This window comes from Anarrhichthys ocellatus, unplaced genomic scaffold (genome assembly GCF_004355925.1).
Source record: "Anarrhichthys ocellatus isolate YVR2014 unplaced genomic scaffold, GSC_Weel_1.0 scaffold156, whole genome shotgun sequence".
Classification (NCBI taxonomy): domain Eukaryota; kingdom Metazoa; phylum Chordata; class Actinopteri; order Perciformes; family Anarhichadidae; genus Anarrhichthys; species Anarrhichthys ocellatus.
In genome coordinates this window covers 3668-16693 of record NW_022280186.1, presented here as the reverse complement: position 1 = coordinate 16693, position 13026 = coordinate 3668, and the positions used below count along the sequence as shown (strand labels likewise).

The 13026-nt window shown below is 44.6% G+C and overlaps 1 protein-coding gene across 1 annotated transcript; it reads right to left on the bottom strand.

Moving 5' to 3' along the window:
- Positions 1 to 742: 742 nt before the first annotated feature.
- On the bottom strand, positions 743 to 9375 carry ube2z (ubiquitin-conjugating enzyme E2Z). Its single transcript, XM_031877955.1, has 7 exons — positions 8470 to 9375; positions 7724 to 7796; positions 5036 to 5223; positions 4770 to 4881; positions 2758 to 2870; positions 2539 to 2629; positions 743 to 1056 (listed from the first exon to the last, which is right to left on the bottom strand). The coding sequence occupies exons 1-7, from the start codon at positions 8925 to 8927 to the stop codon at positions 874 to 876; spliced, it is 1218 nt and encodes a 405-aa protein (XP_031733815.1). The 5' UTR covers positions 8928 to 9375; the 3' UTR covers positions 743 to 873.
- Between the last annotated feature and the right edge of the window lie 3651 nt (positions 9376 to 13026).

Below are 13026 nucleotides of genomic sequence, written 5' to 3'. Positions count from 1 at the left end.
CTCCCCAGAGCCCCGGGGCGGATGTAGCTAAAGCTAGCGGGATGGTCCGGAAACCACCAGAGCCAGCGACCCAATGAACGGCAGGGTTTCCAAATAAACAACGCACCCTCCATGCTGCAGAAATGAAGCATTAGTTTCAGCACAACAATGAGAGAACAGCACAACACAAAGGGGGATAAAGGTGGATGTCAATGAGAGGTGACATTTCTCTCTCACAGCTTCTTTTCTGGTTAACAGGTTTACCGTCGACTCAACAGCACGATTAGAACAGAAAGCGAAGCAGAACTTGTTGTGTAACACACAGGAACTCTGCTGCTGATGTTTTAAGTGGCCTGATGACGGAGTCCTCGACCTCGGCTCTTTGTCCAACTACGCTCTGCTTGTTAAAAGGTCCTTCTTTCCCCAGGATGTGGTCCCAGGACCCGATCCCCATCAGACAGTCTTTCCTAAGTACGGAGTATGTGAAAGAAACTGACTGGGCTCGTGGGTCACGGTGGAGCAAACTCCTCTAGAACGTTGAAATATCTGCATTCAAAGGCTCGAGCCACCAAACGAACCTTTTATCTCAACATCTATCAGGCTGTTTGTTTTCTATCAAACAGGACATCAACATGACAGCTGGTTAGCTACACAAGTAGCGCAAATACGCCGCTCCAGGCCAGATTCACAGAGTCTCTCTCTCTCACTCACTCACTCACTCACACACACACACACACACACACACACACACACACACACACACACACACACACACACACACACACACACACACACACACACACACACACACACACACACACACACACAAAAAAAGAAGGTCCCTTTTTCCTTAAGTTCTTGGCCCGGCTCTGAGTCCAGCACTGTCCGGGGGAGTCAGGGCTGGGAGCTGCCCTGGCTGTCTGGGTCCGTCCCCGTGGAGCTGGTGTCTGAGTCTGAGTCCTCGTCGTTGTGCTCGTCCTCTGCCAGGCTCTTCTCACGTACCCGCCTGTGGGTGGCGCTGAGGCGAGCCAGCAGACCCTGGTAGTCGAAGCGGCCTCGCTTCTCCCCGAACGGGTCCTGGGCAGAAAAAACCCCAGAGAGGTGAGCCGAGTTTGGGCATGCGTGTCCCTCAGAGATAGAGCTTTTAATGGACCATGCATTTGTCCTGATGAGTAGGCTGCAGTAGAGGGTGTAACCGTCCGTCTGCATCCGTTCACATCAGGAAAACCTCTGTATTCATTTTCTGTATTAAGCCGTTTTACACGTACTGAGACTTATCTTTAAATGGATATATTCCTCGACGTTTTAAACTAAAATTGTGTTCACACCACCGTCGTTTTACAAAATATCTCCGTCTACACTAAAACGACTCGCCGTAGGTGGCAATAAAGACAACATCAACGACACCTGAAATACCAGAGAGGGGCGACTCCTCTGGTTGTATAGAAGTCTATGAGAAAATGACTCTACTTCTCTCTTGATTTATTACCTCAGTAAACATTGTAAACATGAATTTATGGTCTGAATCTCTAGTTTCAAGTCTTCTTCAATACAGCATGATGTTCATTTAGTAACTTATGGTCCATTTAGAGTTATTTTGAGATGTTTCTTGTCTACTGTCCAGTCACCGAGGGGCCATCAGGCAAGGAGGTAAGAATAAAGACTTGTGTGGGACAAGTCTGTCAGCTTTATCCTGCTCCCAACAACAACAAATTTATTGACAATGAACCTCGCCGAGCGATTGAGCACGATTCTACCAGCAGACTGTCCACACTACGGGTTCACTGAAGTCTGCTTAATGGGTCAGCCGGGCCGAAACAACCACCAAAACTACTGCGTTTATCACAGCCAGAAGATGTAAAAACTGTCATAATCGTTGGATGTCCTTCAACACATCATGTGTGACGAACGCTTCCATCAGAAAACGCAACCGAAATTAGGCTTAAAATTGTGATATTTTATCAAAAACATTTCATTCTACAGGTTTCATTTAAAATTCCGGCCCAAATTTTACTTTCACCAGATCCTGTGAAAAACATTAAATTCTGAGCTCCTCAGCGCAATTATGAAGCCATGACGGACACAGCATCGACCTGCAGTCTGCTGAAAGAGAGGCGTCATCAGCACAATGTCCTTACATTAACTTAATGTCGGATCAACGTCGAGCTTTCAATTAATAATGCTGGAGAGTTAAATGAATAATAATTTATCATATTCAACTATACAGATTTTGTGAGTAAAATCTAAATCTGCAACATCACTCCGTCAGATAAATGTATTAGTACAATGTTCTCCTCAGAAGCAAAGTACACAGTAAGTAGTATACAGCCAAGTTAAAAACTATTTAAAAATATCTTGGGGTATAATGAGTTAGATTAGTAACAGTTTTCATATCTTATATTAATACAAATGATAGCTGTTTGAGACCATTTCAGTTATTGTCCAGTTTCAAAAAAAGGATTTCCTTAAATCGCTAAACACATCATGACAACTGATCTACAAATGGACAATTTAAAATATAGATGTGCATGGATTAGAAATAACTGGAAATATAGTCACCTGCATGTTCTGTCCCTGTAAATGCAGTCTCTCCTTGCAGACGCCCTCGTAGAAATCATAGTACTCTAGGAAGGACTTCTCCATCACACTCCTGAACACACACACACACACACACACACACACACACAGAGAGAGAGAGAGAATGATGAGGAGTGAGGGAGTGAGAGATGGAAGAAGAAGAGAAACAAAGCTTGGTTGAGCAGCTTCGTTGGGTCTCACCACAGAGCTTCAGGACACGGGACTTTGCCCTCCAGCATGTCACACACAGCCACCCTCATGGTTTCATGGCGGATGCACTCATTGTAGTTCTTACTGTCCCCTGGGTGGCGCTCCTGAAAGACACAAATCAAATTTGATTCTCAAATCAGATCTTTAAGACAGACTGTCCGAACTGGAAGTGATCATATGGGATTTGTGTGTACAGAAACTAAGTAAGAAGCTAAATAAGTCATGTTTACATCTTTCTCCTCCAGAAATGTAACAATCCACATCACGTGTTCTCCTCTCGTTCCCACTGCTGAGACAGTCCTGTTCAAATTGAGAAAATTCCACAAATGTTTTGTGTGGTGCGCTGTGCTAGGTTTAGCTATCGGAGGCTCGTGCTAACGCTAAACTAGCATCTTGAACAGAAGCAGCTGCTCGTTTAACGCAGGCTGAGAACAGCAGGACTTATCAACACAACGTGATGAAGGGTATCTGCGGCACTCCCCCTGGTCTCAGCATATTGTAATTTTAGCGGTGGGCAGTAGGTGGACAGATAACGTCAGAGTGTCCCTGTGAGCGTCTGTTTCCAGCAGCTGGGCTAACGGTAGCTAGAGTGAACAACACATCCCTCCACCATGTAGATCAGATCCGCATATTACTTCACATCAAGGCCGTCAGACTGAAGTCCAATGTGGGGAGATTGGGGAAAACTTTTTACACTTATTCAATAACGTTACATTTTGAAGGTTACAGCAACTTTAATTAATTGTTGACTCAATGTGACTCAGACAGGTTTGTTTTCCCTAACAGGACGTGTCATGATGCCTCCTCTCCTCTTCCCTCTTGTGTGTGAGAGTGTAGCTGTACATCAAAAGGTCACATCTGTAAGCTGTCTCCCCATATCGGCAGCGTTTTTGAGGCTGCCGTCTCCGCGCAGTACGCCTCCCCCAGCAGCGCCCGACACACACGATCTGGTACTTCTATCTTTGTGAGGACACAGATGTAATTCATGCCCTGGTCCATTACCCACAATTATACATGTTGCATCAGAGACACCTAGTGGTGTAGAATGTGATTGCATTGTTGTTCTTGTATTCATCCCTCCTCTGTTGACGTACTGAGGACATGCTGCAGTTACTTTACTACTTTATATCTCTGCGATATATTCTCTGTGTTTTTGCAGTTTTAGTCTAACATTTGTCTTATAGTCATAGATGCTAATCGCGATTAGCATTTTTTCATTAATGTTAAAATTAGCTTACTAGCAGGCAAACCTCAGGATAATGACTGCTTATTTCCTCTTACATGATGGTTTATGCTAAATGTAAGATTACATATTCATGTATATGGGCAGTTTGTAAGGCCATATTCATAGGTTTCCACAATTTTACAAAGAAAAGAAAGATCCTCACTAAAAGCCCTCCACTAAACTACGGCTTCCTGGTTCATCTGCTAAGCTTACCTGTACAAAGCAAGAGCAGAGTATTAACGATCCCAACTAAAGGCCTGCACCCAACACCACCCCTAACCATCTCAACTAAAGGCCTGCACCCAACACCTAACCATCCCAACTAAAGGCTTGCACCCAACACCTAACCATCCCAACTAAAGGCCTGCACCCAACCCCTAACCATCCCAAGTAAAGGCCTGCACCCAACACAACCCCTAACCATCCCAACTCAAAGCTTTTTTGGAAGCCTTTTCGACGTCAGTCACTTGCACGTCTCACAGAACAGATACGCTTCCATGATATTAACTGTATCAATCCGCACTGACGCGCGACTGACTGACACCAACTGCGTAAGTATATTGCTGTTGCGTTTGGTGAAGCATAGACAGCTGTTTAAGTCACACTGTATGCTTGTTGTGAACCTATTAACCGTATCTATGTTGATTGTGAGCTCGCCTGTTTACTGCAGGCAGAATCCACTCACTCGCTACGTGGGAAATAAAATCAATGAGTCACTGAAAAGTACTTTGGTTCAGTAACTGTCTAAGAAAAACAGGTACACAGACAGACAGAGTACCTGTTCAAAGCCAGGTTCATTGTGATAGGGGTTCTCCGTCATCAGAGACTGGATGGAGATGAGGACAGATGAAATACTCTGGGCTGGGCTCCATGCTGGGCCTGTCCATGTCCTACACACACACACACACGCACACGCACGCGCAGGTTATAGCACCATACGGTAGTTTATAACTCTAAGACAGAAACACTAACTGTCTCCCACCATCCTAAACGGGTCCCTCTGCAGACAAATACAACCAAATGAGAGACGAGCATGCGACTCACCCCAGGATGCTGAGGCAGACCTTGCCGTTGCGGTAGAAGTTGGGGTTGAAGCGGACGGTGTTGTGTCCGGTGGTGATGAGCTTGACCCGCGGTGGGTGGATGGGGTAGTCGGGGGGGCAGCGGAACAGGAAGAGGAAGAAGCCGCCCTCGTACGGCGTGTCGAACGGCCCCGTGATCAGGGCGTGGATCTGCACAGGAAACGAGGGGGACAGAAAGGAGGTGGCTTAGAGCAATGGGTCTCCACCTTGTTTGGGGCCAGCGCCCCCTATCCACTGACCAGATCCATTACTGCCCCCATCAATTCAAATGGGAGGCTCCCCTTGGCTACCCTGAATATTAATGATTAGTATTTCTATACAAGTTAGAATTATATCATTACAAAAACATGTCATTAATTGCCAAATATTAGATTGGATTCATCTGGACAGTTGGAATATTGTCATTAGTTTCCCAGGGAGCAAAAAAGCCATGTGAATAAAATTATATATTTCTGAGTGTCAGTCAATCTGGTAAATTATTATGAGCCAAATTGTGGAGGAAATGTAATGTATATTAATTAAAACACCAAATTCAGGCAGCATTTATCCATCTATCTATATATACATACAACAGATTATAATGCAGCAAGGCTCAGGCATTCTGTGGTGCTTTCAAATATGACCTCTTTATACAGTATGTGAATTTATTTAGCACCCTATGATAAATGAATGCGTTCCTTCATAAACCCATACACAGATCAGCATTCTCTGAGAAGTTAAATATAAAGCTGTAATATTACCAGAATTAAGCCATGAGGGGAAGAAACTACCTGCCCTATAGTAGTGAATAATGACTTCACCTCCTCCAATAGAGATTCAGAAAGAAAGAAAACCAAAATGTTTTTAGCAGGGATAGGTATATTGCATGAAAAAAAAGCACCATGTCATGGTTGTAGCAGTAAGTCTACTGATAAAATTGTGAAAAAGTAAAAATAACAGATCTTCCAGCGGTCCCATAGAGCATGCGCGCTGGTGTTTCCTTTAGCCCCGCCTCCCAGCCCGCTGTCCAGCCTCGGTTCAGGGCTCATTCACGGCAACGGAGGAAGGAAAAGGGCTCTGGATTCAGCTATTGGTGCATTTTACAACTGATGTTTAAATAAGGGCTATTCATGTGTTTGAGCAGGGAAGTGATCCTCTGAGTTACACATGTCTCTTTATCAATCCAAGTCTATGGGAAAACAGATTTTGTGGTCCGTCGGCATCAGGTGACTGACCCGAAAATTGTAATTCCACCTTTTGGCCACTAAGTAAAACCTGCTTCAAAGCCCGGCGATCATGAGGAGGTGCACAAAAGGGAGCGATGGATGCTTGGGGATGAAGAAAATCTGACCTAGAACTCAACTGATAACATCCACATCAGAGCCCCCCCCCCCCTGCCTGTGAGGAAGAAATGTACCAATGAAAACATCAGGGTTCAGCAGTTCCGTGACTTAAAAACGTCTCTCCTTCCCCCTTTTGTCAATGGCGGTTCCCGGTCCGGGTTAGACTCGTGTTGGACCAGAAGCCCCGTGTCAGGGTGTGAAACTAATACGCATACCGGCACACAATATTACAGCGTGTGCACAATGGAACGAGTGGATTCTACTGTATTCTGTGTGTCGCTGCCATGTAGACAGGTGGCAGATATCAGGCTGGTGTCTGCTCCATCTGTGCTGAAAGTGATTATCAAAGCCAGCTTCTCTTAGTTGAAGCAGCCAGCGACTGTCCCCGGCTGTAATAATTAAAGTAATAATTAGTGCTCTGACAGTGCTGTGAACGCTACGATTAATAAATGCATTCTTTGATTTTTTAACAGTAGCATTGGTGGTCCCGCAAATTTGGATAGTGCAACTTAGTCCACGCAGAGATTTAATCATGCACACTATGGAGATTGATTTGATTTCAAATTGTATTAACAGTATTATTAATAGGCTCGTATTTAAACCAAAACAGGCCATAAATCATGAATTATTGGGGAAAACCAAGCAATTCCATGTAACATCAGACATTCAGCAAACCCCATATAGCCCGAATGCAATGATCCCTTGTTTCATAGCCACACTATTCCGCCTCTGGGACTGTGGTATTCGTAGTCGGATCAGGCTCCTGAGAATCAAATAGAACGATCCATTAATCAAAGTAGCGTCTCGGCCCAGATAGGACAACTATTGGATACCAAAAACAGTTACGGTCGGATTGCAGTCTCAGCGCATTCTTGCCGGAATTCTGTACAAATGACATCTATTGCACGTCTGTCCATCCTGGGAGAGGGTTCCCTCCTCTGCTGCTCTCTCTTATTGTGATTGACAAGTCACTGCCGCTACCATATACGGCGTCTCTACGTCACTCCTTTGCTTTCCAAATATGTTAACTCCCGTTCATTGCTTGCGAAAAACACAACATGGAGACGGCAGTCCACAAACCAGCGGGGGACGTCACGCTGACTACGTCCACTTCTATACACAGTCTATGGCGGTTACCAAACAGCTTCCGGGAAAATTAGCGCCTTCTGGACTGGAGTAGAGCAGCAAAACCAAGTCGCTCAGCTATCAGATTTGGTCCAAGGGGGGGACATCTGTGCGTGGCTCAGTGTATTAAACCTCCTCTAGATTTTTATCTCCACACAAGACGATTTGAAATGACGTGTAAATGAGGTCATAGCCTTTTTTACCTTGGTCATGTCTTGAGGATCGGGGACTACAAACATCCCTGGTGGAGGTTCCTTGTAGATGGACATGATATCCCTGCAGAGACAGACGGACAGAGGGAGACAGATGAGGTTTTAGGAAGGACACTAGAGATGGAGATAATCTTACTTACAGCGGAGATCTGCAACAGAGATCATTTAATTCAATATGCTATATAGGCATGAATAAGGACAGTGTCAAGTAATGACTAGATTATATAAAAAAAATTTTTTTAAAAGTACGGTGCAACTAAAAAATAAAATAGACAACAAATAATCCATCCCGTGTGTCCCTGGCCTACCCACAACCTTCCTGTAAACATTGTTCTGGGGATACTTTCTTTGGTGGAAAGTAGTTCCAGAGATCTGAGTATTATCTTCTGTACCAGGTAAACCCCAAACTATCTACTTGGCTAAACAACACACAGGGGAAGTGGAATATTGCAACAGTGAAAAATAATAAATAAATGAAATGTGTTTTCCATGGTTAAACACACTAAAGTGATGACCCTGACATCTCTCGCAATCATATGTTCTGCATATTGTAGTCTAAATTACAGTAACTACTTACGTTTCCGGTCATTTGTTAAGAACCCATATCTTCCCAGTGATGGTAGAACACTTTATGCAAAACTTCCACTTTCGATTTGTACTCACCTCATTGGGATTTTAGGTCTGAACATAACCTGAAGCTATACAACTGTGACAGTGACTGTTTTCATTAGGCCCACCTCTTTATCCTCAGGATGCACTGCTGGGAAGCCTTCTCGTTGTCCCAGTCCGTGCTGAGGGTCGGGTCCCAGGAAGTGGCGTGGATGTGGGACAGAAGGTCCGCTCCTGCCACCCCGCCGAGCCCGAGCCCAACACCGGGAAGAACCGAGGAGGCGTGTACAGATGGAGACACGGCCACGACCGGCAGTAAGGAGCCGGGGGTGAATGAGTTGCCAAAACCGGCTGTGGTAGCGGGGACACCGGACATGGGGGGCACCAGAGCGGTGAGGCCAATTTGCGCGGCCGCAGCGGGAGGTGGGGAGGCCGGGTTGGAGCTGGTGTGAGCACTGCTGGTTGCCGGGTGTCCCACCGGTAAAGAGTTGGCCAAAGTCGGCAGCAGCGAAGCTCCGCTACCCTGTCCGGTAACGCCTAAGCCATGGGCACTGCCACTGGACTGCTCTCCGAAGCTGTCTGCCATGACTCGCAAGCTAACGAGCGCTGAGTAAAACCGTCGGTGTTTACTAATGTATAATGCTAGCTGCTAGCTGCTAGCTGCATCGGGCAGCTGAGTGCGAAGTTACCTCTGCTTGTTTTTGTTGACCAGCGGGATCAGAGAGCAGGCGAGCGGGATTGAGGTGAGCTCAGAGGCGAGGCCAGAAAACACGGCATTTCTTCCCACGACATAGTGGCTACTTATCGTTAGCTTAACGTTATGTGTTTTCCCCGAGGCCTCCAAAAAAGTATGAAGTCGTCGGCAAAATGACCTCGTCCCCCTTCCCAAGGCGTATGAAGCCGACTCACTGTCCGTTGTTATCGGCTTAAATCAATATGGTGTCCGAATATTTGGGTTTGGAATCGACCACATCCCCTCCACTCCATTACCTCAACGCAACATCACGATCTGATTTCTCACCAGTTAAGCTGCGCTGAAATGATAAAAAAAACGGGACATCCGCTGGGAACTTCAAAATAAAAGTCCTCTACGCATTTAAAAGTGGCACAATGAAAATTAAGCATTTCATTATTAAATCAAAAATATTTATGGAGGAAAAAAAACATTGAATCAATTAAAATTATTTTTTATATAGTTTTCAAGGTTACAAGGTTTTTATTTGGTTGCACAACGATATTTAGACTGTAGTCCCAATTTGCTACATAGGTTAAAAAAAGTATATATATATTACATATGTAGGGTGGAGGATGAATTAATTGATTAGTTGATTAATCCCATTAATGAATTAATCACAGCCAGAGGAAATAAGCTGTTTTGAAGGTGGTGCGGTAGCTGATACTTCTGTACCTCTTTCCAGACGGAAGCAGGTGAACAGGTTGTGGCTGTGGTGGGTTTTTGTCCTTTAATATCCCCTTAGCTCTTCCCAGGCTCCTCTTCTCACCAATGCCACTGATGCTCAGTAGATGGGTACCAATGATGTTCTGAGCGGTTTTAATCACCCGCCGTGCACATCCCATACCAGTTTGTACTGTTTGCAGTCAGGATGCTTTCTATTGCTCCTCTGTAAATGTGGACAAGAACTTGGCACAGGAATTTTGCGTGGGTCTTCGCCTCCTTTTTTCTAAAATCAACAATAAGCTCCTTGGTTTTACTGACGTTGTGCAGCAGGTTGTTCACTGAGCTCCACTCTGTAAGGTTGTTGTTTCCCTCTCCCAATGAAGTCTCACCGATGACTGTAGTGTCATCTGCCAACTTCACAACAGAGTTCTCTTCATGTTTGGGGTAGCAGTCATGAGTGTGCAGTGTGAACAGGAGGGGGCTGAGCACACGGCCCTGGGGGGCTCCGGTGTTCAACACCAGAGTGGAGGAGGTTTGGCTGCCAATCTGAACTGCCTGGTGAGGAAGTCTATTAGCCAGCTGCAGAGTGAAGCTGCAGAGTGAAGGTCTCAAGCCCAGAGTGCTACATTTACCAATCAGTTAACATCAAGCATCCTAAACACCCTTTTTTGTATTTTTTTTATGGAGGCCTTGAATACCAAAATTGATCTTGTGCGTTGGGACATCCAGAGCAGTAACTTCACTGTAAAGACCTGCACAATATTAAGTCCTAAACTAAACTTATGAGAGACAGAATCTGGTATAACCACCAATACTGTAATATAATTAGATTTGTAGTGTAAATAGTCTACGCCTTAATTCAGTGCCAGTCAGGTTACATGACTCCACAAATGTTTTTTCATGGCATACAGAAGGAAAAGCTTAACTTTAATTTGTATTTAACAGGCTAAAACATTCAAAACATGGAAGAGGGGTCCTTCTAAAATAACAGGTAAAGACATGAAAGTACATTTTGATACCAGACGATTAGATTTACATTTAGATAAGACTTCTAGCTCATGTGAAACCCTTCAACCGTTTCATCGTTAAGTCGGGTAAACGTCATTAAGCGAACAATATAAGCCCAGGTACAACTTGAGTCAAATAAAAAACCTAAAAGATCATTTTTGCTTTGTGACTTTTCTCCAAATGAAGCAGATTTGTAACAAAGGGACACTGTGAGCCAATCTGTCAATATTCAGTTATCGAAGCGCATGATTGACAGGTGCCTGCTGATCTGAAGAAATTGCAAAAAAATGTGAATTTAATATCACAAGAAACCTTTGTTGTACATTACTGATGTTGGTATACTCCATTGCTAACATTCAAGTGCTTGCTGTATTGCCAGAGATATGTCAAGACTTTAAAATAGTTTATCGGACCACATGTCCAACAACAATTTTAACTTGTTTTGGAATCGTCCTAGCCTCTACGCAAGAGACGGTTTACACTTGAACAAAGCTGGCGCTGAAGTACTCACAGCCAATATTCAGTACACTGTTCACTCCTATCCACATGATTGACTGTTTACACCTGGCACACATGATCCTGGATCCCCTGTCCTGTCCCCTGTCACTCCTCCTCTACGTTCATTCATCAGCCGCATTCATCCCCTACAAGCAACACTAGCTCCCCCTGGCGGCATGGAGGGTCTCCTACTACTCTCCTCTACCGTAACTTCCACTCCACGACCCATGAACATTCCCGTGAGAATCACAGACTCGCGCTCACGCCCTAGTTATGGTCGGGTTTGAGGTGTTGCACGAGTGATCCGTCCTATTGCACATACCCCCAAAGCTTCCTGTGCTGATGACGACACAGTGTCTTCCCCCATCAAAATGTGTCTGATTAATGCACGCTCTGTAACAAACAAGGCTCACATTTTAAATGACTTGTTCACAAGTCATAATTTGGCTTTTTTATTTCTGACTGAGACCTGGCAACGGAATATGGAATGCATCCATTTCAATGAACTCTGCCCTGTGGACTGTTCTTATGTTGGGACACCGCGTTTGACAGGCCGCGGTGGAGGCCTCGCCGTGGTCTGGAAGAATCAGTTTTCCTGCCAATTGGGGAGCACAGAATTCTATGCTACTTTTGAACTACAGCTGACTAAAGTGGGCCGGCTAAAGCCATTTTACTGTTTTTTTAATTTACCGACCTCCAGGTCCTGCAGGTCAGTTTTTATCAGAGTTCACAGACTTTCTGACCTCTATTATCAAGCTAGACAAAGTGCTTCTGGTTGGTGATTTCAATTTGCATATCAATGATACCACAGACTACAGTGCCACTGAGTTTCTCAATATTACTGAATCTTTTAATTTCACGCAACATGTTTCTGGCGCCACTCACAGGGGTGGTCACACCTTGGACCTTGTGTTCTCCCTGGGTCTTGATATTGATAATACCCGTTGTGAGGACCTACTGATCAGTGACCATAAATGTATTTTCTTTGATCTTTCTGTCAATGCTGACCCCTTGTGTCTGAAACAAACATTCCACTCCCGCATTATTACTCAGCGTACAGCTGATCAGTTCTCTATGCACTTCTGCTGTGATATTAATACAAATCTCAATGATGTTGAACTCTTGATACAGTCTTTTAATGAACATTGCACCACTTTGCTGGATAAAGTGGCACCCCTTAAGGAAAGGACTAGGGCTGCCTACAACACTTCTCTGTGGATGACAGACGCTGTCTGCAGCTTGAGGCGGAAGTGTCGCAGGACAGAGCGGCTATGGAAAGCCACTGGGCTAGAAGTGCATCGCTCATATCTCAAAGACCTCAGAGTTTCCTTTAATGCTGGAGTAAAGGAAGCTAGAACTGCTTATTTTGCCAACTTAATCTCTTCCTCAAAGAGAAATCCCAAGATTTTGTTTGACACAATTAAGAGAATTGTTTCACCGTCTGTCTCTACATTACCATGCTGTTCTGTTGACGATTGCAACAAATTCCTTACCTATTTCAATGATAAGGTAACAGCTATTAGGTCTGGCATTCAGCCTGGGATTTGTTCATCTACATGTAGCTCCTCGCAATCTCCTACTGTTCTGGACTCTTTCCAGCCTGACCTAAGGCTGGAAAGAGTCTTTCCAGCCTTAGGTCTTCAAGACCTGATGGACTTAATTAACAAAACAAAGCCATCATCTTGCCCTCTGGATATAATACCATCCTCTCTATTTAAGAAAGTTCTGCTAATTATTGGCCCTGCAGTAACATCTACTGTCAATTCCTCATTGTCTACAG